The sequence below is a fragment of the Panthera tigris genome, chromosome B2, assembly GCF_018350195.1.
Source record: "Panthera tigris isolate Pti1 chromosome B2, P.tigris_Pti1_mat1.1, whole genome shotgun sequence".
NCBI classification, from domain to species: domain Eukaryota; kingdom Metazoa; phylum Chordata; class Mammalia; order Carnivora; family Felidae; genus Panthera; species Panthera tigris.
Window position 1 is genome coordinate 20,629,135 of NC_056664.1, and position 26,338 is coordinate 20,655,472.

At 48.2% G+C, this 26,338-nt stretch overlaps 1 protein-coding gene across 3 annotated transcripts; it reads left to right on the forward strand.

Annotated features, from left to right (window-relative positions):
- The first annotated feature begins 205 nt into the window (after window positions 1–205).
- On the forward strand, window positions 206–25,295 carry TXNDC5 (thioredoxin domain containing 5). 3 transcript variants are annotated; one of them, XM_042985757.1, is made up of 10 exons: window positions 206–477; window positions 4,577–4,726; window positions 9,301–9,406; window positions 13,337–13,433; window positions 15,690–15,805; window positions 17,980–18,066; window positions 19,002–19,142; window positions 22,142–22,224; window positions 23,698–23,827; window positions 25,053–25,295. In XM_042985757.1, exons 1-10 carry the CDS (start codon window positions 206–208, stop codon window positions 25,173–25,175), a joined length of 1,305 nt encoding a protein of 434 aa, XP_042841691.1. In that variant the 3' UTR covers window positions 25,176–25,295. The 3 variants fall into 3 exon arrangements, with proteins under 3 accessions (XP_042841691.1, XP_042841694.1, XP_042841692.1); XM_042985760.1 differs by lacking the exon at window positions 206–477 and adding an exon at window positions 921–986; XM_042985758.1 differs by lacking the exon at window positions 206–477 and adding an exon at window positions 1,336–1,358.
- Window positions 25,296–26,338: the final 1,043 nt, after the last annotated feature.

A 26,338-nucleotide genomic window follows, 5' to 3' on the forward strand; every position in this document is an offset into this window, starting at 1 on the left:
GTGCTGGGGGTAGGAGGACCGCGGACGGGCGCGCGCGGACTCAGCCTCCGGCGGGCAGCGGGCGCGCGCCAGGCGCGGGGCGGGGCGAGAAAGGGGCGCGGCCTCTGCGGGGCGGTTCGCTGGGCGGCGCGCGGGGCGGGCGGCTGCGGGCGGGCGCCGCCGAGGGGACCGGCCGCCGCGGCGAGAGCGCGCCAGCCCCGCCGTGATGCCCGCGCGCCCCGGACGCCTCCTCCCGCCGCTGCCCCGGCCGCTGGCCCTGGCCGCGCTGCCGCTGCTGCTGCTGTTGCTGGGCCATGGCGGCGGGCGCGGGGGCGCCTGGGCCCAGGAGCCGGGGGCGGCGGCGGCGGCGGCGGACGGGCCCCCACCGGCCGACGGCGAGGACGGGCAGGACCCGCACGCCAAGCACCTGTACACGGCCGACATGTTCACGCACGGGATCCAGAGCGCCGCGCACTTCGTCATGTTCTTCGCGCCCTGGTAACTGGCCGCGCCGCGCTCCTCGGGGCCCCGCACCCTGCGCGCGGGGGGCGGTCGGGCCGGGGGCGCCGCGGCGGGCCGGGGTGGGGGGGGGTCGCGCAGCGCCGGGGCGGCGGGGGCGTGGGCGCTCGCGGCTGACGTGGCGCAGGGCGGCCGGGGCGGTGCAGGAGGGGGCGGACCCCGAGGGGGCAGCCGGGAAAAAGCCGTCCCGTCCCCGCTCCCAGCACACCCTCCCCCCTCCCCGCCCCCGAGTCCCCGGGCCGGGGGGAGGGGCGGGTGGCCTTGTCGCCCTGTGGGGCTACCCCGCCGGTTCCCCAGCCCCCGCCCCAAACTTCCTGCGCCGGCCAGAGGCGGCGGCCTGCGGGTGCGGCTGGGGCCCGTGGGCCACGTGCGGCGGCCGCCGGCCAGTGGAGTCCGGCAGTGAACGCTCGGAGGTCGGATTCCGTGCGCTCGCTGCAGGGCAGATCCCCCTGCACAGGGGTTTAGTTGAAAAATAGCAACTCGCAAAGGTGTGATTTCCCCCTTTTGTGTGTTCAGGAGCTGGGAAAGGGTGGTCCGGGGAGAGAAGGGGTTCCTGTGCTACCCCGGGAAGCCGAGAGTAGTGCGAACGCTGGAGACCCCGTCGTGGCTCCGAGTCGATGGGGGAGCTGTGTGTGCTCTAGGCGACTGCAGCGCACTGGCCCCTCCATCCAAGGCTGACCCCCGGCACCTCCTCCCCACCTCTGTCTTGGGGCCTGGTCTTCTGGAAAGTGTGAGCTGAACGGAGCTCCTGCCTCGGTTCTCCGGTGGAGGCGTCCGTATGGGCCTCCGTGCCAACCCCAGAGACCCCTTCCCTGCGAATTGTCCTGCAGAAGGACTTCCTGATGTTCACAGAAACACAGGTAGTGCTTTCCTTCCAGCGCCTGGATGCCCCGGTGGAGGGAAGTTCTCATGGGGCAGAGCACAAAGCCAGTGTTAGGGCACAAGGCAGTTTGCAGGCTTGTTGCAGCACTTGGCATCCTTCCCCAGAGCGGGAGAGAGGCTCACTGAGATGGGGGGAAGCGATGTAGGAAGGAACAGAGAGAAGATGCCCATGAAAAACGTCCTGTTCAGGAACTGTGCGGGCGGAAGTTGGAGGAAACTTTTTTTCTCTTTCTTTCCATATTCAGGCTGTTAACTATTTCAGTTCATTTGGAGTTAAGTCAACTTTGGGGGGCAAGTCTGAGTGAGAGCTGGCATTTATTAGCAGTGTACCCGTGGGGTACATTGTGTTTCAACTTCCCAAGAACCAGCCCCGACTTGAAGTTTTAGATCTACCAGTGGTCTAGAAAATACTTTGTAGCATAAAATAATCGTTCATTATTAATAGTTCCTCTGTGAAGGAGTATTCTCAGAGTATCTATTCCAATTAAATACATTACTTAATTGGAGCCTATTTCAGTGGAATAAGTCCATGGATTTTTTTTTCTTTATTTTTTAAAGAAAAGCTGACATGTAGACATAGGAAGTCTGTGCAGTGCCGAAGGAGTTTTAATTTTGGAGTCTCAGTAATACCAGCGAGTCCTAGACTGAGTGAGAAGACTGGCAACTGGGCACTTCGTATTAAGTAAACTCCTTTTTCAGTGTATGTGACTTACAGATTTAGATTTTTTTTTTAATGTTTAGTTTTGAAGGCAATCGAGAGAGCGCACACATTTGTGGGGGAGGGGCAGAGAGAGAGGGAGACACACAATCCTAAACAGGCTCCAGGCTCTGAGCCCTCAGTACCAGAGCCTGACACAGGGCTGGAACTTGCAAGCCACGAGATCATGACCTGAGCCAAAGTCGGAAGCTTAACTGACTGAGCCACCCAGGGGACCCATGACTTACAGACTTTTAGGTGGATGTTCCTAGGAACATAGCTCTTTAAAGTTTTTGTTTGCTTCTTAATTATCCACTACAAAATACTTAGATAAAGATGTTGGGTTTCTATGAAGGCATTTAAAAGTTAGACCTTAAGGGCACATCGGGGCTCAGATAGAACAGGCTGTGGCCTACACCATTCCCCCCATCTCTTTCCAGGTTTAGTCTCTGGAATGTTGGAAGCCCACATGTAACTTGGGGGCAGCGGCAGCATATAATGAGAATATTGCTCTGTATACCTGCACTCTGAACCTGGCAGATGTAAGGTTATCCGGCTGTAGATTTTGTGCTAACATCAGGACACGGCTTCTGTATGGCCGATGCGCATCACCTTGAATCTGGTGACTGTCAGATTAGGAGGGCCAGGTGGCTTTGCTCTATTATGTGGCCACAGATGCAAGATTTTGAATTAAGCTACTGTCCCAAAAGTTCATACTGTAGCCATAACGGTCCCAAACCAGAAGTGCCCACTACATGGCACCTGTGGATGATCCATCACTAAGACATTGCCAGACATTTAGTACCCGTTAAGCATGTGCTGGTTACTGGAAATAAAGTTGTAAAAGGAACAGTGCTTGTCTTCACAGCACTTGAGCTGTATAACTTATATAACTTAATATAACTTAGGTATAATTCTGATTTTCCTTCACAATTATCTTCCAGAAAAGAGGGAATCATTTTGTAGTTGAGTTTCTTATAAAGCAAGGATTCTTTTAGCTGGTCAGGAAAGTGCTGCTTAGGGAAGACACATTAGCTTGAGGCAGACTTTTTTGGTGCTGCCTTTCAGTGCTTATGACGGAGGTCATCTGTCAGAAAAGAAAAGAGGCAAAGAAATGTAACACTGATTTTGTTGAAAAATTACTTTGAGGACATAGTGACCATTTTGAGTGTTGGGTGTTCTTTATAAACAGGCATTTATTTTTTTTTTAAGTTTATTTATTTATTTGGGCAGGTGGGGGGAAGAGAGAGAGAGGGAGAATCCCAAGCAGGTTCCGCACCTTCAGTGACCTCGGGCTTGAACTCATGAAACTTTGAGATCATGACCAGAGCCAAAAATCAAGTGGGTGCTTAACTGACTGAGCCAACCACGCACCCTGTAAGTAAGCATTTTAAAGATCACTTTGAAAAGCAATACGGCAGCCGGTTTCTTTGTAGATACCATGAATATACACCAGGTGAAAAAAACCAAAAACACAACAAAAACTCCTACGTGCCATGATGCTACTGTGACTGCACCTGAAGCTTGAGATAAAGTTTCCATGCTGACTCATATAGTATTCAAATATGGCACTACAGAGAGCTGATAATTAAAAAAGGTGATCAGTTATAGGACCGAAAAAGTAGATTTAGTGATGGACAAAATGCTGATGCTGTCAAGAAACGGGAAGAGTAGCAAGAAGCAATAATTCTAAGTTAATGTATTATTTTAAATGATAGGGGATTTAAAAATGTACTCTCAAATTCGTACAGCGAATATCAAGTATACATTTGGTTGCATCAAACCGAGAAGTTGGGGTAGCCACAAACTTTTCTAAAGTTTCTCATTGGGGAAAATGCAGGATTGAGTGAATTTTGAGGTTGCCTCGCGTTGGCAGATACTTAGTTATTTAGTAGAGAGTCCTGACTAAATAAAATAGGGGCGATTATGGCAGGCAGTGTGAAGCTGCTGCAGTAGAAGGAGAGCAAGGGAACTTTCCAGAAGAAGTAGAGAAGAGAATGGCACCAGACAGCCTGGGTAGTCAGAGCCGACTTGCTGGAGGAAGCGATACCCAAACCAAACCTGAAGGGCAAATAGGAATTTGCCATATGGGCTTAGGGAGGAGGCATCAGAGAGGGCGTGTACCAATGCCCGTGTGCAAGCCAGTCTGTCCCCCTTCAGAAAACCACAAGTAGTTCAGTTTGGCTCCAGGTTAAACTGCAAGCAAAGGAGGGCAGCAGGTGTACAGAGGTCAGATTGGAGGTCAACAGGGGCCAGTTCAAGGCGGATCTGTCTCAACAGCTTGCTATGTTTTGGTTTCCTGCTGAAAACAATGCAGGAACTCTTTGGGGGGCTGGAGGCCGAGGAGTGAGGTTCTGTGGTAATTGTGAACCATCCTTCCCTGCTGTAGTATAAAGAAAGGATCAGAAAGGTCCACTGCCGTACGGAAATGGGTGAAGAGGTGGGCCGGCACCCCCTGACCCGATATTCAGTGTGCTTGCTCCCCTCCCCTTGTTCCAGGTGTGGACACTGCCAGCGGCTGCAGCCTACTTGGAATGACCTGGGAGACAAGTACAACAGCATGGAGGACGCCAAGGTCTACGTGGCTAAAGTAGACTGCACAGCCGAGTCAGATGTGTGCTCCGCCCAGGGGGTCCGAGGATACCCCACGTAAGTGGGAGGGGCCCGTGTTTCCCATATGGGTCCAGGTTTTCCAGAGCCTTTTGCCAACTGCACTCGGCTAAAGAACATACAAGTTAAACTCCTGGTAAATTTTTATGTAGTTCTGAAGAGTGAGGAGATGATAAATGTAAGCAGGCAGTCCCTGGTGTCAGGGAGAGGTTATACTTAACACCGTCTTGTCTATATTAGATGTCTTTTTGTGCTGTATTTGGAAAGAGCCTTTCATTAATCAGTGTCGGGTTTCCTGTCTATAAGGGAATGTGTTTGTGAGACAGAAATGGCGGTCTCCATGGGGTCCTGTCAGGTTTGATGTTCACAAGTACCTTTATGCAACGAGCATACTTCGTCATCAATTTTACTTTGAGTTTTTGGTCACTCTGCTATGCTTAAGCATCCTTCCTGGAGTAATTTTCCCATGTGACTAGCACAAGGGCTGTTTCTGTTGGAAAGAAAAGTGACAAACTGGAATATAGCAGTTCTGACCAGCGGTGCTACTTACTCCCTTGACAGTTAAAACAGGTTTTTTTGGTTTTAAGAAGTAGAAATTGAAACTGGCTTAACAAGCAATAGAGGGATGACTTAGAAAGCTGTGGAAGAGGCTCTGAGGCTCCCCTCCAAGGGCTTAGGGGCCAGTTTTTACCTTTACCTCCTTAATGTGACTTAACTTTCCAGCTCTGCATCTCTCTGTTGCCACGGTGGGCTCGGGCTCACTACCGATGGGCCCAGCTGGGGTGGAGTGTCCGCCCCAGACAGTCCTTGTGGCCAGAGAGGCGGGTACTGTAGGAAGGCAGCAGTGCCCTCAGACCACATGGCAGGCATTAAAGTGAAGAGCTCTGCTCCAAAAAAGGGAGGAAGCTGTGTCCAAAAAGATGGGGGGGGGGGGGGGCTGGCCACTGCGATTCCCCAAATATTTATTCAAATTGATGAATGAAGTAAATTCTTATAAAACCTGGGCCTGTCTTCAAACCCGAGGGGCGGCATGGAAAAGTGGAAGGAACTCTGGGTTGGAACCTAGAAGCCACGTCTGAATCCCGGCTCTACTGTTTACTTATCATGCAGTCCTGGCCACGCTGTTTAACCTCTGAGTCTAAAGTAGGATGTTGATACCTTACCGCCCCCCCACACCCCCACCACCCTCATTGTTGTATGAAATTACGTGTTTGTAAATACTGACCTCAGCATACTCGGTAAGTTAAAGTTTTCCCTTACGTTTAGAAATTTGACATTTTCATAAAGGACACTGGAATTCTTGCTCTTTGGTGACTGCTGCTAATCCAAGTGCCATGATTCAAATCAGATCAACTACGATAGGCACCATTGTCCTGTGCTTCATAGCATTGCCTTTAAAGTAAATGTAGCTTAGATGAGGGGCATCACAAAGAAGCTGTCAGTGAGTAGTGGGACGCATGGAGGAGGTAAATGTTTACCTGTTTGGAACCTGTTACTTTCAAGGTGCAAGGGCAACAGAGACGATTGGCTGAGGTGTCTACTGTTAAATAGCTGGCTGTGTATGGCCATGTACACCACCAACCACACCACCAGGAAGTGAGACAGGACTGGTGATAGGCTGCGAAGGGCAAGTGTTAGGGGGCGCCAGAGGGGGCAGTAGAGGGTTCCACCAAAACCTGGTCAAAGGAGCTCTCTGGCTACGACATCAGTTACTCCATAGATGTTATTCACAGATTTTAAATGAGCCGCATTGGATCGTGTGTCCTGGTTTAGAAGATGTGGTCTGTCCAAGAAAACCATGCACTGGTTTTGTGTTGTTAAAAAGAACTAGAATGAGTCCACATTATACTGAACATTGATGGCAAGGAACTTCTGTAACCCTCAGGGCCCTACACACAAGTGCCCGAGAACAGGTTGTTGTTTTTTTTCCATAGAATGCAGGAGGCAGGGTTTGCTGCATTAAAACGAGTCACATGAGGGCACACATGAGGGCATTCATGCATTGACCTGCGTGAGCTTTTACTTCCTCTGAAACAGTACTCATGTCATAGAGATACATGAGTGAAAATGCCTGAGCGTGCACTATGGGTCAGTGCATTCGCTTTTATGTCATTCTAACCCTGGTACCTTCAACTGAAATAAAGGATTGCACAGGGAGGGAGTTTGGGTTCCCATGTTCCTAGGGATGGCTCAGTGTGCTTAGAAAAATGTTTTGAGGTCATGCTGTTGAGCCAGTAAGGAATCTTTATCATCTGGGAAACTGTGAGCCAGAGCAGGGCTGAAGGAGGTTTGCTAGGGCTGCCGAAGCAAAGCACCACAAACCACATGGCCAAAGAGACCAGAAATTTATTGTCTCATAGTTCAGGAGGCCAGAAGCCCAACATTGAGGCATTGGTAGGGCCATGATCTCTCTGAAACTCGGAGGGGAACCCCTCTCTGCCTCTCCCTAGTGTCTGGTGGCTGCTGCAGTCTTTGGGGTTCTGTGCTTGTGTCTGCAGCAGCCCAGTCCTCTGCCCTTACATGGCCTTCAGCCTCTGTGCATGTCTCTCTCTGGGTCCAAATTTCACCCTTTAAAAAAGATCCCAGCCATATTGGATTAGGTAGGGCCCATCCTCGTAACCTCATTTGAACTTGCTTGCCTGTATATAGATCCTATTTCCGAACAAGGTCACATCCTGAGGGACAGGAGGCTTGGACTTCAACAGATCTGCTTTGGGGGACATAAATCAGCCAGTAGCACTGTCTCCTCAGTTGTGCTAGGATTTTGATCACAGATTTCCAGAGTGACCCATAAATGGAGATTTTTTTTCCCCCTACAGTCTCCTTGAAAGAGAAACAGATCACCAGGAAAAGCAGATGCCCCTGTGGAGGTTTGGGAATAGCAGGAAAGTTTGGGGCTGTCCTTTAGGCTTGTACCCCAGGGCCCACTCCCTATCCCAGATGCCCTGGACAGACTGAAAGGTCTGTAAAGGAAGCTCTGATTTTATCCCCTAGGCTCTGTGAACCTAAGGAAGAACCCAGGCTTGGGCAGGATAAGAAGATTTCTCATCCAGTAAGAAGAAATTAAAAAAAAAATTGTTTATTTTTGTTTTGCTCAGTGCACACCAAATCAGAAGAAGTCACAGGTTAGGTTTTACTGCATTTTAATGTTAGCAAAGAAATGAGGAATGGGTTTGGTAGTGCCTGTTCCTTCCTAGTAGTTTGAGGATCCACCTCCTTTTCCACTCTGAAGAGCTGTGGTGGGGGAGGCGCCTTCTGGAAGAGAGAGTCAGGGGTAGAGGAGTACATTAAGGATCTTCTAGCTCTGTGGGCATAACACGTTTCTAGAGCTTCCTGAGGTCCCAGGGGTGGGTGTGGGCATTCGTGATTGTGAGATCATTGGGGTTGCTTAAAGTGTTAAAGTTCACGAAGTAACGGATGTACTGGCCAAAATGGTGAGTTTAGCTTTTTGTTACAGTCGTAAAAGTAAAAGCTACTGAGGAAGCGGGGCACATATTCTTTATTGGAGGCACATTAGGGATGTCACTCTAAGTCCATCACAGGATCTTAGAGCGCGGGTAAGGCCTGTAAGCCTGTTGTGATTAAAGTGCTGATTCCGGCTAATGTGCTGGTTTTCTTGTACTGCTACGAAACTTCCTTCTAAGGCCTTTGGGGAGTTAGCTCTTCAAACCACAGTTCTGATATCTGCATATCTTGACTTCTGACACTCTGCTCCTGCACGTCGGGCTCCTATTGCCAAAGTCCACAGATGTGCCATAGAAGTGATAAGGATGTTTGGATGAACAGCTCACCAAAAAGTGCTCGTCTGTGTTTCTTTTCTTCTGTCAGTAGCCATATTCCCCGCCCCCACTCCTCCATCCTGGACACCCTCTATTAAGTTTTATCTAGAGCGTATTTGTCCCCTATCAGTGGAATGATACGGGATCTGGAAGTGTAATTTCAGTCTCTGACAATGTCTTTTGCTCACCCACTAAAGCAAGTGCTACATATTCTATCTGCAGATACCTTCAGAGGCTAATATATGTAGAAAAAGAAAAGACTCCTCAGTGAGGAGGTGAATAGACCGTATCAGCCAGTGTCAAGGCTATTCTTATAGCTGGCAATGTAAATCTCACAGAACCTGGATATTCGTGCTTTGTTAAGAGTTGAAGAGCTGACAAGGTAGCGTGGAAATACATTTATTGCAAAACAGTGCTATTTCTACTACAGCCTTAATTTTTTTTTTTAAACGCAGCACATAAAAACTACTAAAGCCTAGGAAGGATAACAAATCCCTAGCAGGAGAGAAGCTTGGAAGTTCTGTCAACCGAACGTTGGTGGCTTGGGTTTTCACTCACAGCATCTTAGACTTGATGTGTTCCACTCAGTCTTACTTTTATTGAATAAGTTAAGACACTTTTTTAAGTGTGGGATTAAATGGATATGTTATCTCCTAGGACATTCTTTTCCTTTCTTTTTCATGTTGTATCAGAGGGCAGCAGGTCTGTGCCTGGCTGCGGTCCACTGATTGCCTCCCTGCACAAGCTTGCCCCCCGACGGGACAGCGCTGTCTACTCAGAGCACTCTGAAGGATTTAACAGTCTGCTCTGTCCTGTGCTCTGTCACCCTTTCAGCTTGAAGTTTTTCAAGCCTGGCCAAGAAGCTGTGAAGTACCAGGGTCCTCGGGATTTCCAGACACTGGAAAACTGGATGCTGCAGACGCTGAATGAGGAGCCTGCGGTGAGTGCACATGAGGCTTCCCTGCCTCCCGCCCGCTCTTTCTTCCTGTAGTTTCGGGGTAATAAAGAGGCCACTTCAGGCAAAAAAAAGTAAAGCTACCATTTCAAAGGAACTTTTTACTCTTTTAGAACTAATTGATGCTGTAAGTAAAAATGAACTTTTTTTCCCTTCTCAATTTTTGATTTTGGTAAAATACACATAAACTTTACCGTCTTAGCCACTTTGAGTACACAAATTCAGTGGTGCTAAGTCCATGCACCCTGTTGAGCAGCCATCCCCACCGCGCGTCCCCAGAACTCTTTGCACCTTGTAGAACTGAAACCATGTCCCCGTTAAACCAACTCCCCAGCCTTTCCCCTCAGCCCCTGGCAGCCAGTCCTTCTACTTTCCATCTCTATTTTCACTGCTCTGAGTATCTTGGTGGAAACAGATGAACTTTTGAAAAGCTTTTTATTATGGAAATATTCAAACATGAACAGAAGTAGAAAGAGTCTTATCTTCGGTGCATGAGCGAGGAGCTGTGTAATGCAGATGGCCCCGTGTGCCTGCCCCCACCTTCCACAGTTACCCCCATTTTGCCCAACTTGTGTTATCATACCTGCCTTCCTAGCTCTTGTTTGGCTGCAGAGTCAGCCCTGGCAGAGTGTCATTTGTGAATATTCCAGTAGCATCTCACAGGTGCACGCTTCCCACTTCCTGACATAAACCTCTGGGCCAGTCTCGCATGTAATACAGTTACACTAATTTCTTAGCATCACAGGGTTGACTTGGGGTCCAGTCCAGGCCGGCCTCGGCCCTCTCCTGCAACCGCGAGCGGTACAGCAGGGTGACTCCCTCCTTGTCCTCTGCACTCTCAGTCCCCAAAGGTGCTCACTGGCTTCACCAATAACCTAACGTAATAAATACTCGTAATACTGTCAGTGTCTTAATGGCCCTCCCTACGCTAAGGGCAATATCAGGAAATGGTGGGAACCGTATGATTTCTGAGATATTTTTCAAAGATGTAGGTCTGTGTAGAGTTATACTAAGCGTTTATAACCCTCCCCCTCTCCAGTGGTTGTCGGGAGCCTTGGTTTTGACCTGCAAGCACTCAGAATGCGTGGCACGTTCTGATTGGTGCAGAAGGCCCGCGGAGGCGGGGCGGATTGGCCGGTGTGTGGGCCCTGGCGGGGCAGGTCTGGAAAGACGAGGTGTCCGGTGCCACGTGTCTCTGGTGAAATAGAGCCCCTGGAGTCTCTGGAGGCAGTTGTAATCCCGCAGTCCCCTAAGGCTGCTTTGTTGTGTCAGGTGGGCTTTCGCAGATCCGAGGGTTGTCGGTGCCCATGCGCGGCTCCAGCGGTCTTTGGGGGGGATCCACTGCTCCCGGTGCCGTTTCCCGGGGTGCCTGTGTGGTCCTTCGGCTGTCCCCTGCGTTCTCTGTAGATGTCGCTGCTTATCCAAAACCCACCTGCTTCTCAGGTGCTGCTTTACCTCACGTTTTACAAAGTCTATAACTGCGTGGTGAGGAGCGTTGGTGTTCGCGCTGAATAAGTGTCCAGCAGGGAGGGACTTCTCTAATTTTAGGCACCAGGGAAAACCACAGACCTCTCAGGGAGTGAATTTGCATCTTTGTCATGGCAAGAGAGTTACATGAGCAGGTGGAACTTTCATGTCGATTTAAACTTAAAATTGTTTCCTCTGTGAAAAGTGCTCTGAGTGGAGGAAGCCGATTTTAAAGAGGGAGTAACCGTCTCAAAAAAAAAAAAAAAACCCACTTACAATACTTGTTTTCCATTATTCCACCAAAAATCCAGTCTACTGTGAGGACGTTTTTTCAAGGAACCAGTAGCCCTTAACAGGATGGCAGAATGACTTCGTCCGGTGCTTCAAGCTCCCGTTTTGAGGAGTGGCAGCCTCAGAGCAGGCTGGGAGGGACAGGGAGGCCCCACCCCTGCTGGGGGCACAGTGTCTCCAGATGAAGGGCCATTGCTGCTTGGGGTCCACCTGCTGCCATATCCTAGTGTGAGAGCAGTAGGGATCTCAGGTCATTGCTGGAAAACAGTGACAATGTGCCTTCCTGTCAGAAAGTTCAAATAGTCAAACCTTATATTGCAAACCAAAAATTTTTTTCAATTAGAATTTGCCTTTCATTGTACATGAAAACTTTTTAAAAAGTTCTCCATCTGTGTTTATACCTAAGTAACTTAACGTATGCATTTTTATATTTAAAGAGGATAAATTTAGAGTTTTCCCCTTAGTGTTATGGCAATATTAAAGAAACTCAAAGAAAAGAAATCCTGATGCTATATCTTAACTTTCTACTTCAACTTTTATATTTTCCTATTTGCTTCTGTATTTTTTTCCTTAGTCATAATCACATAAACACAGTTCACTTTAATAGTGATATTTTTGTATAGTTATATCATCTCAACATTGGTCATATTTTATATTATGTGGATTTGCCATAATTCATCTCTTCTCTGTCAATGGATATTTAGGTTGTATTTTTTCTATCATCAGAAATGCTTAAGGAGCATGTTTATTTTTGTAAAAGACATTTTCTTCTACTTTGAGTGATGTTTTTAGAATATATTCTCAGACATAAAATTGCCAGGCAAAAAAAAAAAAAAAAAAGAAAAGAAAAGAAAGAAAAAGCAAGACTACTTTTATGGCTCTTGATGAACATTGCCAGATTGCTTTCTTAAGAATCTGTAAGCTCACAGTCACCAGCAGGGCAAGACTGTACCCATTTCTGTGGTATACTGTGTTTTTGCCATGACTGCGGGGACTGCTCTGGTATCTGCCACAGGGCAGATAGTGACAGTGCCCCCTCCCCCCAAGTTTCATAAATGAGCATTGAACATCCTATAAAGGGTGACATACAGTGTTTTGCATTATTGGAACTCACTGTTTGCTTAGCCACCATTCTGTCGGGCATCTTTTCGTGTGGGTACTTAGCACTTGGAAAGTTTTGACAGGCCCGCAGCAGCAAAGAAAGCTTCACGGTGCTTTACGATTACAACTCTGCACAGCTTTGAGCTGTCAGCACTTTTTGAAGCTTTTAATAACTTGGCTATTCTTTCTCATAGAAACGTGTGAACTGCCAGATAAAAATTGAGTAATCTACATCCCATGTCTATAGCAAAATGGCGATTTTTCTGATCCAGCCTCAGAAATTGAGAACTTTAGACTTGTGTCCTGTGCTAACTGCCTAGTTGTACACAGTTGGTACCCGCTCAGGGACTGGCAGAAGCATCCTTTAAAAAGCCACTTCTCACTCCTGCGTTACGTGTTTCTGTCCCAAGCTTCGTTGAGTGAATTAAGAAGCACAACTCAGGTCTGCTCCATGGTTTTCTCGCTCTTGCGAGAAACAGTCACCATCTCTTCTGTCCCTTTACCAGTCCTTCACAGTTTGTTACCATTTGTGTGAACAGAGGATGGCCAGGCCCTCCTGTTCTCTGATGGTCTCTCGCTCTCCACTGTGTCTATCTTGCTATCTTTGTATTTTCAGGTACTACTTCCTCTAGAGCCAGTCCGTCAGGGATTTCATTTTGAATTCCATGTGGAATCTGAGGTCACGCTGCAAAGAACAGGGCAGTGTGCTTGTTTGGGGTGGGCCTCTCCTTCAGTTTGTCTGCTCTGTTCGTCTGGGGACAGCGAAGAGCAAGTTGGGGTGGGGACAGGCATCCCTGGCTGCCTTGAGTGCCGATTCTGGAGCACTTCCTGGAGGTGTGGCTGGTGAGGGGCCTCCTGCTGAAGTGTCCAGACGATCTGACAGAGTTGGTTCCTGCCTTGGCCTCCCTTAACACAGCAGCATGCCCCAAGGGTTTGATGTAGCCAGATGAGGGAGGAGATCTGCAGAAGGTTCCAGACAGACACAGATCACCTGCTCAGTGGGTTTCTCTATGTCTTCACATACAAACCCAGTGACTGTTGTTTTGTTTCTATTAGACACCAGAGCCAGAAGTCGAACCGCCCAGAGCTCCTGAGCGCAAGCAGGGACTGTATGAGCTCTCAGCAAGCAACTTTGAGCTGCACGTCGCACAAGGTATGGTGGGTGAAGCTCATGGGTGCTCACAGTGGGACGCACACCTCTTAGAACCACTGACCATCCATCACGCCTTGATTTGCTGAGCTCTTTCTTCCTGCCACTTGAGGGCTCGTGGGTACCATCTGTGCACTTAGCAGTGGTCTCTTCAGGACCCGTTAACGTCCTTGTACAGTGCACTTCCTCTTAGAAATCATTTCTCCTTTTGCCTCTCTGCTTACAGAAATGCCAGTTTTAATGCTAGTTAAAGATGTAAGTTTTGGAAAGCTCACAAAGCATGAATGGGCACGCTTAATTTGTATACTAGTTAGACAGCGCATCCTTGGATAAGAAAGTATTTATTTATATCAATGTGAATCGTATGCTTGTTGACCAGAGGCAGAAACAGAAGTTTCTCTTATGTGTTCAAACTAGAATTTAATGGGACCATTTTAACGTGTGAATCAGAGTAGGTGTTCTTAACACTTAAAACGGTTTTTTGTACCACATCTCGTTTTTTTTTTTAAAACACTCTCCTAAATAGTAAAATGATCTATATACGGTTTCTAACGTAAATAACACATAAGTCCTTTATTCACATGTTTCGGAACAATTGGCTCAGCACTGAATGACTTGAAAGCAAATTCAGCTTCCTTGTTGCTCTCCATTCTCAAATGCTGCCATGGAGAGAAGTCCCCCTGTAAGACTGGGCTGGAAACATTGTGAAAAGGGCTTAACATTATGTCTGGCCCTGTAACTTCATGCCCGCTGGGGGGTTGAACCCCCCCCCCCAACTTAAGGTCTAAAATAACTTACTGTGATGCCTTCCTTTGTTTTCCCTTTGTGTTCAAGGTTGTTATTTGTACCAGGGCTCTGGGGGGGAGGGGGTGGCGGTGACAGTACAATTTCAGGGTGTTTTCCCCAGTAGGGGGTTCACTTTAGTTCCCATAAGCCCAGCTGGGACTCTCTCTAAGCAAATCGTGCCTGAAGGGCAGCATTGTGGAGATGCCACCTTGTGCTGCTCACATGAGGATCTGTCCTCAGAAAATGACAGTCACCTCTTGGCCTTAAAGCTTCCACTGATACTCTGGTAGGTTCCTTCCTGGACATCCTGTCTCCACCTCACAGCACAAGTTAGTGTCATTTTCTGTCTAGAGAGGCATGGCTTCAACCTCATGGATCACTTGCTAGTTTTTTGAATCAAGTGTTTCACCATTTCCCTTAAGGTGTCATTGCTGTGGGTGACAAAGCACTGCCATGAGCGTTTGGTGTGGCAGTGTCCTTCTGTGAGCCTACGTCACATTTTGGTGATGTACTCACAACCTGATTGTGGTCTGGTCTCAGCCTGACATGTTTCAGGCCCTAGGCTGGTCAAGGCAGAACAGCCTAGAAAAAGTCTTCAGTATCCAAATGACGATGTTGTATGGATCTGGGTTTTTTTCTCCTAGCCAAGGACTGTTTTTAAAACCTTCTGTTTTATTGTCAAACAAAACACAGACACAGAAAGCCCTCAAACGTAGGGCTTAGTGAGTTGTCATAGAGTGGTCAGCCTATAACCACCGTCCAGTTCAAGAAATGGCACTGCCAGTCACCCCGTGCCCTATCCAAGTCCCAGTCCTCCTGCCCTCAAGGAGGCACTTTCCTTGCTTTTCGTCATCATTCACTATCCAGATGTGCCTTCCTTACATTATAGTTTAATTTGTTCTTTATTTTACCTACGTCTCTCTTGCGTCTCAATCTACATGTTCCCCCAACATGTTTTTCTTCCTTGTATCCTTTTGCTGAGCACATAGGTTATTGGACCTGTAGAATTCCCCAGTCTCCACTGTGACAGCTGTGTCCCATGGCATGGTTGAACATGTTTCCCTAGATCCGTTAACTTATCAGGGTTGCCAAATGCCGATAGTCTCATTAAAACATCCTTTCTTCATTGTTTTAGGGAGAGAAACTTGCCCTCATTTATCACATGCTTATTCAGTGGTGCAGTTTGTGTAAGAAAGGTGGGATAATTGCCTGATTCTTCCCGTTTGTTGCCAGTTCTTCAAATAATGAGTTGGTTCCCTGTTGTCCTCCAAAGATGACAAATTAGATTTTGTTTTGAGGATTGCTATGAGTTCATGGATATACACTTACTTGATGGAGTCACTTTTTTACCAGTTAAAGGGTTCATACTGCAGTTAGTTTTGCGAGAGGACAAAGATCAGATCCTTGCATTCGATCTTGAGTAAGGTATTAAGTCACTCCTTCTCCCTCCTCTGTCTTGGCTCTCCACTGAAGGCGACCACTTTATCAAGTTCTTCGCTCCATGGTGTGGTCACTGCAAAGCTCTGGCTCCAACCTGGGAGCAGCTGGCTCTAGGCCTTGAACATTCTGAAACTGTCAAGATTGGCAAGGTAAGTGAAAGCCCTTATTAAACTGGAAATAGACCGCCTTTGGCTGGATTAATTAGCAGAGTGGCCCATTATTCATTCTGTGTGCAAAGTCGCAAACTTGATTTATTAATTCCATTTAGTGTGCCACTTGATAATTCATTTCACCTTCACAGATGGCAGCCTGGTTTCAAATGTGCTGGCTTTTCCACAGCCTAAAGATAAATTATGGCTTTGGCTTCTTTGTTTATTTTGAAGCAATGGCCAATTCTGAATTGGCAGCCCCAGAGCCCTTTCTGCAAAGATATGGGGCACAGCCTTCACGAATGTTCACTGGCCGGACTTGGAGGCCATCCACATTTGACCTCACCCAAGAGCTGTCCCCTAGAGGAGCCTCAGCCCTGTGCTCACAGAGGCATGCAGAAGGTCCCCCTCCGGTGAGCCCCAGCTTTCACTGCTGCCTGGGAGTCTTTCCAGCTTTCCCCACTTTGCAGAGAGAAGCCAGAAGTGGTGTCTAACAACTTCTGTATAAGTGGATTTTCTGGAAATCTCCAGAGCAGCTCCCGGGCCATCAAGCACTTTTCATCTCACCCAGCCTTTGGCATCCACCAGACGTCCAGGCATGGGTTTCCTTTTATAAAGATCTCATGTTTTACTTTGCCAAAGGCCTGACTTGTATACAGAAGGAATGCTGCGTTTCCAGAACTGCAGCTCATGAGATGATCTGCCCGGGACAGGGAGATGGCCAAAAGCACAAGCTTAGGGTCCAGGCAGACCTGGCTGGCCAGCCTTTTTGACAGCTTCTCCACACCTCAGTGTCCCCTTTGCAAAACCACAGTAAGACCTAACTGGGGCGGGGGGAGGTGGCGCGGGGAGAGTATGGAAGTCAGATGCTCAGTACGATGTTTGGCATGAAGCAGATGCCCGATGAGTTGTAATAGTTGTCGTTCAATGGATTTTCACTGTTGCCTATTAAACACTTTTATTTTTTTAATGTTCATATGTTTTTGAGAGAGAGAGTGAGCAGGAGAGGGGCAGAGACAGAGGGAGACACAGGCTTCAGGCTCTCAGCTGTCAGCACAGAACCCGATGCGGGGCTCAAACTCACAAACGGTGAGATCATGACCTGAGCCGAAGTCAGATACTTAACTGACTGAGCCGCCCAGGTGCCCCATTGTTAAACACTTTCAATTATGTATTCTAGTTATATGTGTTCTTATAATTTTATATTTATCGAACATATCGTGGAAGTAGTCATAATTTTCTTGTGTTCTATCCTCCCCATTCCTTGTATCCTTACTTTAAACTATTTTGTGAATTCTCATGGGCGATTATTTTCAGGTCATGTCTGTAGAGATTTCTAGTAGAACCAGGTGTGAGCCGACACAGTCTGCCCATGCGGGCTGTGGCCTCCGTCTCCGGACATGTGTGCGGCTGGCTTAGACTGGACTCTGAATGCCCCCCACCCAGACTTCAGGCTGGGGCTTCCTGTGCTTCAGTTTAATACTTTAACTGCCGACTTCAGTCTTAGGTGTGAATGTAATATTTTTATCCTACTTTGTTGAGATCCTGAAAAACAACAACTTAGTATCCCACATAGCTGATTTTAACATCAGTAGAAAATCAAAAAGAAGTGACTTAGGATAAACGGTTTCATGAAAATGTTGAACATGCAGAATCTTGATAAGATTTAAGTGAAACAAATTTAAAGAGCTGTAATAGTTGAGCTTATGGAATTAAGAACATGTAATCACCTTAATTTGATATCTTTTCAGTTATCTTTATTTTATACTGAATACTCCTGTTTCAAAACTCCCTAAGTGTGAACATGAGAATAAATATCGCAGCTGGTGTTGGTGTAGGCCTCTCTCACTGACGGCCAGGCCTCCCCTCCCCAGATGTCAGGCTAGGCTCCCCTTCTCCCATCTGCTAACATGCTCCAGGTAAAATGTTGCTTCCTAAAAATTGGCATTTTTAAGTGAGATAAATAAGTCATGTCTCGCAAACAAATCTCATCCCTCTGCTCCCTTAGCTCAGGTGTATTTTGGGGTAGGTTTTAGGAAGTCTCTCCCCAAACTGCCACTGGCCGGCAGAGATGCTACAGATGAAGTGTGTAAAGTACTGAGTGCCCAGTGATCCATTTAGCAGGGAGGCTCACGAAGAAAGGAACTGAGAATCTGGTCTTACTTTACTTTTAGGTCGACTGTACGCAGCATTATGAACTCTGTTCAGGAAACCAGGTTCGTGGCTATCCCACTCTTCTGTGGTTCCGAGATGGTCAAAAGGTACGTACGTCTTCAGGTCCTGGTATCGAGACCAAGTGCTTCTCTTAACCACAGTGGGCTGTTGCCAGTATGAATTGTTTGGGCACTGGTTTGGTTTTTTTTTTTTTAATTTTTAATTTTTTTTTTTTTTTTTTTTTTTTAGAAGAGTGCACGAGTATGCATGTGTGTGTGAGCAGGGGAGGGGCAGAAGGAGTTTTTTTTTTTTAAGTTGCATTTCATCTGAGAGAGCATGAGCATGAGTGGAGGAGGGACAGAGGGAGGGAGGGAGAGAGATAATCCCAAGCAGGCTTTGCATTGTCGGCATAGAGCCTGACTCGGGACTTGATCTCACAAATCGTGAGATCACGACCTGAGCTACAACTGAGAGTTGGACACTTAACCAGCTAAGCCACCCAGGTGCCTTGGGCACTGGTTTCAAGGCATACATAATCAACAAAAACGTCTTGGCCTCAATTAGTAAGATTTGGGTAGTTGACAAAAACGGTCAGTTGTCCTGCTATTTCGAAGCATTCCCATTGGCTGAGGTTAGCACTAGAATAGCTCGGGCGTACCGCCGGCTGTAGCTGTGCTCTGGCCACAACCGTTGAGTGGAGTCAACACTGGCTCCCGGTCACTGGCGCTCACTCCCACTCTCCTGTCTATCCCTGGCCGATGGTCAGCTTCTCAGCACACCGGAGTCGGCCCCAGTCATGACTCTGGGCTCTGCAGGAGGCAGGTGCTGTCAGGTTCTCTCCCCAAAGCTGAGGTGTTCGGTTTGTAACGTGCACTCTCGTGTGAATATGAGCGTGCGGACGCTGCCCAGTCCCCACCGCCAGGGTGACGGCATAAGTGGAGGTCTCATGGGGGTGAGTGGGGTCGGGACGAGGTTTGAGCGATTCAGAACACTTAAGTGTACTAACCTGACAGCATTTTTGTGCGGCCCTTACCTCGGACAGATTGACCAGTACAAAGGCAAGCGGGATTTGGAGTCCCTGAGAGAGTATGTGGAATCACAGCTGCAGAGCACGGAGCAGGGGGCCCCGGAGGCCGTCGAGCCGTCAGAGGCCCCAGTGCCAGCCACTGAGCCCGCGGCCAAGGTGGGTGTCGGCTGCGGTCAGGAGCGCCTGGGGTGGCCCACCACCTCCTGCCCACAGAGGCCGCTCTCCTCAAATGCTTTGCACAGAACGGCAGTTGGGGGTCAGCAGAGAGTAGTTCAGATGGTTGGCTGAGGCTGACATTTCAACATGAGACATTTCCTTCAGCCACTTTTAACATGCTTGTGAGGGGTAAACCTAGGAGCTCCTCTGAAATAAACATGAGACAAATCCTAGGAGTATTTGGCGTCAAAAGCTCTGGAAAAGTCGTCCCTTTTTGATTCAGTAATCCCTGTACTTGAGGGCATTTGCTACATGAAAGTTTGGCTGCTGTTAGGCCCCCGTTTCTGTCCATTTCCACCACCTGCTACAGTAATTTGACTTTCACCCTATGGTAAAGGCCCCTGAAAGGTCTGCAGCAGGAAAGATGTACACGTTGGAACTGAAAGGCACATTGCCCGAGGACATTTAGTTTGCTTAGGCAGGCAGTCTCTGACTTACTGTGCTGTTGTCTTCATTCACCCAGTGGAAGGTTTCAGATCCACTTGTTCTGCATTTATCGAGCCTGTTACATTTCAGGCACTGTCCCAGGCCACCAGGAAACAAAGGCAAGTAAGACTCTTTCCCTACCTGTGAAGGGTACCTGGTCTAGAGGGGAGACAGATGAGAACTTGGAGAAGCAGATGTCCCAGGTGTGTGACCCAGGAGTGTGCAGGCCCAGTCATGATTGGGGCAGGCAGGCGGGAAGTGTCACTTGAAGAGCTGAAAGGCAAATTGGTAATTGCTGCAGAGACGTGGTGGACGTGGAGAGAAAAGGTTTGTCCGAGGAAGAGCGTGAGCAGAAGCACGTTAGTATAATCGGCTGGGCGTATTTGGGGCAGGGCCAGCCGTCAGCTGGAGGGAAGGGGGTGAAAAGGACAGGGGGTGCAGTGCAGGATGTCAGAGAGGGGAGGTAGGAGCTGGATCATAGAGGACTTAGTCGGCCAGCCAAGGATTTTGAGCTTCATCGTATATGTATAGGGATCCAGCAGAGGGTTTTGAGCAGATTTGAATTTTAGATGACTGGCAGAAAGAGATGGAAAGTATGAAAGGGGGGGAAGTCAGTGTATTAGGCCAAAATGATGATGAGACCCCAAAACTACGGCTGTGACAGAGGGTGGAGACAAGGAGACAGCAAGCGTAAGGAGCCTCACCCTCCTGAATACAGTCGGGCAGGTGGGGTGAGGGGTTGACTGGAGTTGTGGCATACCTGGTGGTCAAGGGCACCAAGCGTGAGAGAAGGACTGAGGGGCGGGGGGAAGGGAGGTGATCAGGTCAGTTTTCAAGTTGCTGATTTTCAGGGCTGTGGTGGACATTCAGGTGGAGATGTCCGGTGGACAGTTAACTAGGACTCGGGAACTGAAGCAGGAAGGATATGTGCACTAGAAGGGTAGCCTTAGGCGTCAGCCGATGCTGAAGCCATGGGTGAAAAGGAGATTTTTCAAAGGGAGTCAGGGAATGTTTTCCAGGAAAGCAGAGCTTGGTTTCCTAGCTAAGAACCCTAAGGCCTATTTGTCAACAGATTTCCAAGCAGAATACTTAAGTTGCTACATCCGTTTACACCAAGCCCTTAGCCTGGGACACAGTGGGCAGGGGAAGGGGCAGCATGCCCTCGTTCTGCGAGGCCAGAGCAGTGAGTGTGCAGATGTGTGTGACCACCCTCCTCCCGGCGCCCCCAGTAATTCTTGAACCCTCAGCATTTACATAGCAGATCCTGACTTGCTGGGACCATCACTCCCTGAGCCCTAGTTGTTTGGAATTGGAAAAAGACAGTCATCTACTCCCTCCGCGTGGAGTGGGGACAGGAATGGGCCTCCTTGCCCCCTACAGCCCATGCCTTAGTTGGACTCTTAGGTTGGGGACTTGCCTAGGTGTTAGTTCAAAGTCGGAGCTTTGGTTTAAGAAGTAAACGAATGATTCTGCAGTAGCTGCGACCACATACGTTGGAGGGGACTGTGTCACGGTGGTTCTAAAGGTCACCATCCCAAATTGAATGTAATTATACACTGTGGATGTTTTCATCAAACACAGAACAGTTTCTATTTATAACACAGTTTTCCAGCAGTAAGTAGGTCTTTCAGTGAGCATGGCGTCATGTTTCTGGACATAAAGAAAGATGGTAGTGTTCTACAATGGGCCCCTTGGCGGGCTTCGCCTCCGAGTCACTGACACGCGTTACTCGATGCCAGACTCAAGCGGAGCAGCCCTGGTACGTTTAGCCACATGATAAATCATCATATTCTTGCTCTCGTGAGAGAATCACAGATCCATTTCTGGAGAAACCCAGGAACATAATTCTGCAAAGAATTGTCAAGACCAAATTGCTTTAGAGCAGGCTGCCTCATGGCACCTTCCCCCTACATTCTCCAGCCAGAGCTTAGATGAACAGTTTGCACGTTTACTTTGAATTTAAGAAGCCTAGGATACGTAAAACACGTATCCTTGCCTGTGGTCTTGCCACTGTCGACTGTGAAGGCAGTACACAGAGAAGGGAACTTGTGCACATCCACGTGCTAGGAGAGCGGTAGGGTCACTTAGAAAAGACAGCAGGTGCACGCACATCAGGTGAGCCAGTGAGTCGGTGTCTGGGACTCTCCAGTCGGCGTCGGAGGCTCTGGGCCGGAGAGGTGCACACTGTGGCACAGGCCGCACAGAGCCAACTGGTCCACACCATGGAGCCCTGAATGACAGCAGCCACACCTGAGCCCCTCTTCCCCCCAGTGGCCGGGGAGGACTGCATCCTGCCACCTCCTCGAGGCATCTCCCGGGCTCAGGACCTTGGGGACCTACCTGTGGTGAATCATTGTCCCTTCTTGTGTAGCTTGTGAAATGCACGTTTTATAGGTATCTCCGTGTGACCTTGGAGCATGTATGACAGCACTGTTAAAAGATTATTGATTTGTATTTCTGTAATCCCTGCTCTAAGTGATGCCTTGGAACTGTGGCCTTTCCCTCCCCTGCAGGGCACCCTGTTGGCACTCACGGAAAATAACTTCGATGACACGATCGCAGAAGGAATAACCTTCATCAAGTTTTATGCTCCATGGTAAGTGGCCGTTTGATGAGAAACTGCCTGGTCTCGGTGCACTTGAGCCCCATCAGAGTTCTCTGCTCATTAGGCACCGCTCTAGACTCGATGTTAGGCCTAGATGTTGCTACATTTATACATAGGTTAGGTTCTAGGAAATGAGGAAAGGTTATTGTTTGCACCTATATTCAGGTATGTTGAAGTTCGGTTTGGTGGTACTCATGAAGTTATTTATAGAGAATGAGGCCAGTTTATTTTAAAATTCAGTCTGTTTTGGAGAAAACATGACAATGTGACAATAGAGAATCAGGATGGCCATATAAAAGTTAAGCTTTGTGGTATCTGCCCTTGTCCAGATAGACTGAACATCTATATCACGATGTAGCTTTGCTCCTTAGTGTCTGAGACGTTGTAGAGAAATCCCATGGGGCTCCTGGGCAGCCATCCTATATGTTACCCAATTACCTGAACCTTCCTGCTGCATGGTCCTCAGAGACCGGAGCAGAGAGGGCGACACCAACTTTGTGCCCAAGGCTCCCTGAAGTGGGGCAGGTGACAGGTGCCAAGAGTCACCTGCACTGCTGTAACTCTGCATGTCCTTTCTTTCCTTTGAATCTCTGTTTTCTGAGCTGTAAAACGGGAAGAGTGCTTTGTCTTCACAAACAATCCGCTTAGAAAAGCACGGTCTCAAGGAGAGTGTTAGGTTTTGTTTCTAAACACGAACAAGTAAGGTCACCAGCATGTCACTTCTGCTCTTCGGTTTGTTTTCGTTCCGGGTATTGATGAGAAACCACAGGAGCAGAGAAGTCCGGGAGCACGCGACTCACAGGAGTTGTACAACTTTTGTTCTTAAAGAATAGAAACACTAGTCAATAACACCTTTAAATCTATTATTTTCTATTTTTTTTTATTTTTTTGAACCTAAAGCCATATAGACCAAGTGTGAGGACAGAAGATCCCCTTTCAGTGAAGGGGTAAAGTGCTGGGGAAGGGGAGGGTTTGCACAGAACTTGGCTTGGACTTCACTGCTCACAGCGAATGGATGACGTTTCAGGGAAGCTTTCAGGCTGCCCTGACATTTTGAGACCACAGCAATCAAGTCTAAAATGAAATGTCTTTAAAAGAAGTTTTTGGTGTCCATTTTCTTTTCTGTTCATCAACTCCTGCTCATGGTGCACTTGCTTCATTCATAATCCAGCTAGCTCAGTTTACCACATCCTGGAAATGGTCTCAGAATCTAAACTTGCTTTCAGACCAGCCTGTCTCCATTCAGTTCTCCAAAAGCCTACTTTGGGTGGACTTCGAATTCCGTGTCTGGGACGGAGGAGGAGGAAATGTTAGCGCACCCAGGGGGGAATCTGAGATCTTACACATTTCTAGGCAATTGCCGACTGCCTCTTACAGAAGAACCAAGGCTTGGCTCGGCAGCTGGATTTAGGTGAGTGAGCTTGACCCAAGACTTCAATAAAGCTGTCGTCGTCCTGTTCCTAGGTGTGGTCATTGTAAGAATCTGGCTCCTACTTGGGAAGAACTCTCTAGAAAGGAATTCCCTGGTTTGGCAGAGGTCAAGATTGCAGAGGTGGACTGTACTGCGGAACGGAATATTTGCAGCAAGTACTCGGTGGGTACATGCAGAAGTATCGGGGACCCTGAGTATCGGGAGCACGCCCACATGGAGCTGTCATCTGGTGTGGTGGCCTCAACCGGGACAAAGCACAGGGCCCTCGTCGTCTTTGCGAAGCGCTCCTTGTGTCCTTTTGAGGCTGTTGCTTCATTTCCGTTTTGAAAAGCAAAAGAGATGCTCTGCCCGAGGAAGGGCTTTCTTCTCCCACTGGTTACACACCTCTCAAGGGAGACTTGAGGCCTTGCTGTCTGCATAGAAGGAGGTGCCACCTCGGCACGGCCACTTGCTGGCTGAACAGTCAGCTGACTTGCAGCCTCGTCTCAAGCCCCTAAGTGGCTTATTGTTCAGCCCTGAGCGTGTCCTAAAGTACAGTGGTTGAGTAAGGGAAACCCCTGACTTCCTCCCGAAGGGACTATCCCAGCCAGCCGGGCTTCCACTTGGTTTTGTCCTGAAGCGTTGCCTTCTTTCTGAGCTGCTAGCACAGTCTGATAGCCCCAAAAGGTTTGTAGTTCACATTTTTGCTTTTGTGCGGTTTTCTTAAAACATCTGGGGGCTCTGGAGTTCCCTCATTAGATTGAGAATAGGTGCAACACAGACGTCATTTACTCATCACTCGAAGGTGCCATTTTTTTCTGGTGCCTTAAAGCCTTAGAAAAGAGCTGGAGATGTATATTCTTGTGACTCCGCGGGGTCCACAGAGTGGCTGGGCATCAGCAGGGGGCTTGTCAGAAATGCACAGTCAGGACCCACCTGGACCTGCGGCATCAGAATGTGTTCACCGGGTGCCCAGGTGGTGGCATGTGCACGGAAGCTCCAGAAGCTGTACTTCTGGGTAAAGTCCTTCCTTTGACACTAATCCTGAATGTGCTTTTGAATTGGAAGGTGAATAACCCCGAGGCTTTGCTTTCTTGTACTTCTTAAACAGTCTGCACCTTTTAAAAATTTAACCATGGGGGTGCTGTGCTGACAGCTCAGAGCCTGGAGCCTGCTTTGGATTCAGTGTCTCCCTCTCTCTCCCCCCTGCTCACGCTCGCTCGCTCTTTCTCAAAAATACACATTAACAAAAATTTTTTAACTTAACCATGAACTTCCCTGGTTACAACTTTAGGAGTTTTTTTCGGCGGGGGGTGGTGGTGGTGGTGGTTTATCTCAGAAGCAATTTGTATGTGACCTGGACCACTGGTCTTCATACTTTTTTTTTTTTTTTTTTTTTTTTTTGAAGGTACGAGGCTATCCCACATTGCTGCTTTTCCGCGGAGGGAAAAAAGTCAGTGAGCACAGTGGAAGCAGAGACCTTGACTCACTGCACCACTTTGTCCTGCGCCAGGCAAGGGATGAGCTGTAAAACCCAGTCCCAAGTCGCCCGGCCACCCGTGCCCGGGGTGTGGGAGCTGAATTGTGCAGGTGTGGAGTTTCACATGGTGGTTTTTCAGAGAGCTGAATGTACTAAACTTGTGGTATCTTCTTTGTGTGTGTGATTTTTAAGGCAACACACTCTACAAATTCTTTATTAAGTTTCTCTAAGTAAACACGTAACTCATGATCCCTTCGCAAACAATATTTTCAGTGGCGATCTGTCGTCCCCTTTACCTTTCTCTTGATGAATCTAAATGGTTTCCTTTGAGACTAAAGTAGAGTTGAGAAAAATCAAATTGCTCAACTACTTTTGGCTCCTGAGTGATTCTGGTGAAAGTATCATCTAAAGCATCGTTTGTGAACTGCCCACAAGTTCTGGAAAGGTGGCAGTATTGATATTCTGCTGATCTTAAGGTCATAACGGACTTGTTAGTAAGGTGGTTGGTCAGTAACTTGGAGCAGATCTAAACACAGAAACCCCACACCTCTGGAAGATACCTTCACGTCCACCCCTGGCTTTGCTGTTTCTGTTAATACTACTCTCATCGCGAGAGGTCAGCCATAATGAAAGCAATGGTACTTCTGACGTGTGCCTGAGTAAGACAATGCTGGTGCCATAATCTGTGTGTGTGTGTGTGTGTGTGTGTGTGTGTATGCTTCTGTTTGTTACTCACAGGTGAAAGATTTATTAGTTAGGTTCTCATGCAGCCAAGAGTCCATGTGAACTTTAAGATTTGACATCTCCCACAGAAAATGTGGCACGGAAAGTTTCACAAGACTTGTCCTGACTCTTCTGTTAACTCATAGAAAGATTCTGGTTATTTGCCACCAGGGGGGCAAAAGGACTTAGGCGAGCTTTCCCAGCCCCGGGTCTCCTGACCAGGGTGGCCCTCCTGCTCAGCAACAGGGCCCAAGCTGGAGGCAGCCTCACGTTCTGCTTCTGAGTAGTCATTTTAGAGGCTAACTGTACTTTGCCTTGGAAGAGGTCTACTCTCTGCTGTATGAGGAGCGGGATTAAGTTGGCCTCCAGACCAAAGACTGAAGTAGGTGGGGCTGGCTGGGTCAGGGCTGACACAGGCCAAGTCACTGCCAATACCGGCATTCTCGCAAGCCTCGCCATCCTACGTGTTAAGCATTCTTAACTGTCACACT

Coding starts and splice junctions, on each gene's coding strand:
- TXNDC5 (XM_042985757.1), top strand. CDS start 206: ATGCCCGCGCGCCCCGGACGCCTCCTCCCGCCGCTGCCCCGGCCGCTG. Junction 4,727..9,300: donor GGGGTCCGAGGATACCCCAC/GTAAGTGGGAGG, acceptor TCACCCTTTCAG/CTTGAAGTTTTTCAAGCCTG. Junction 15,806..17,979: donor AAACTGTCAAGATTGGCAAG/GTAAGTGAAAGC, acceptor CTTTACTTTTAG/GTCGACTGTACGCAGCATTA.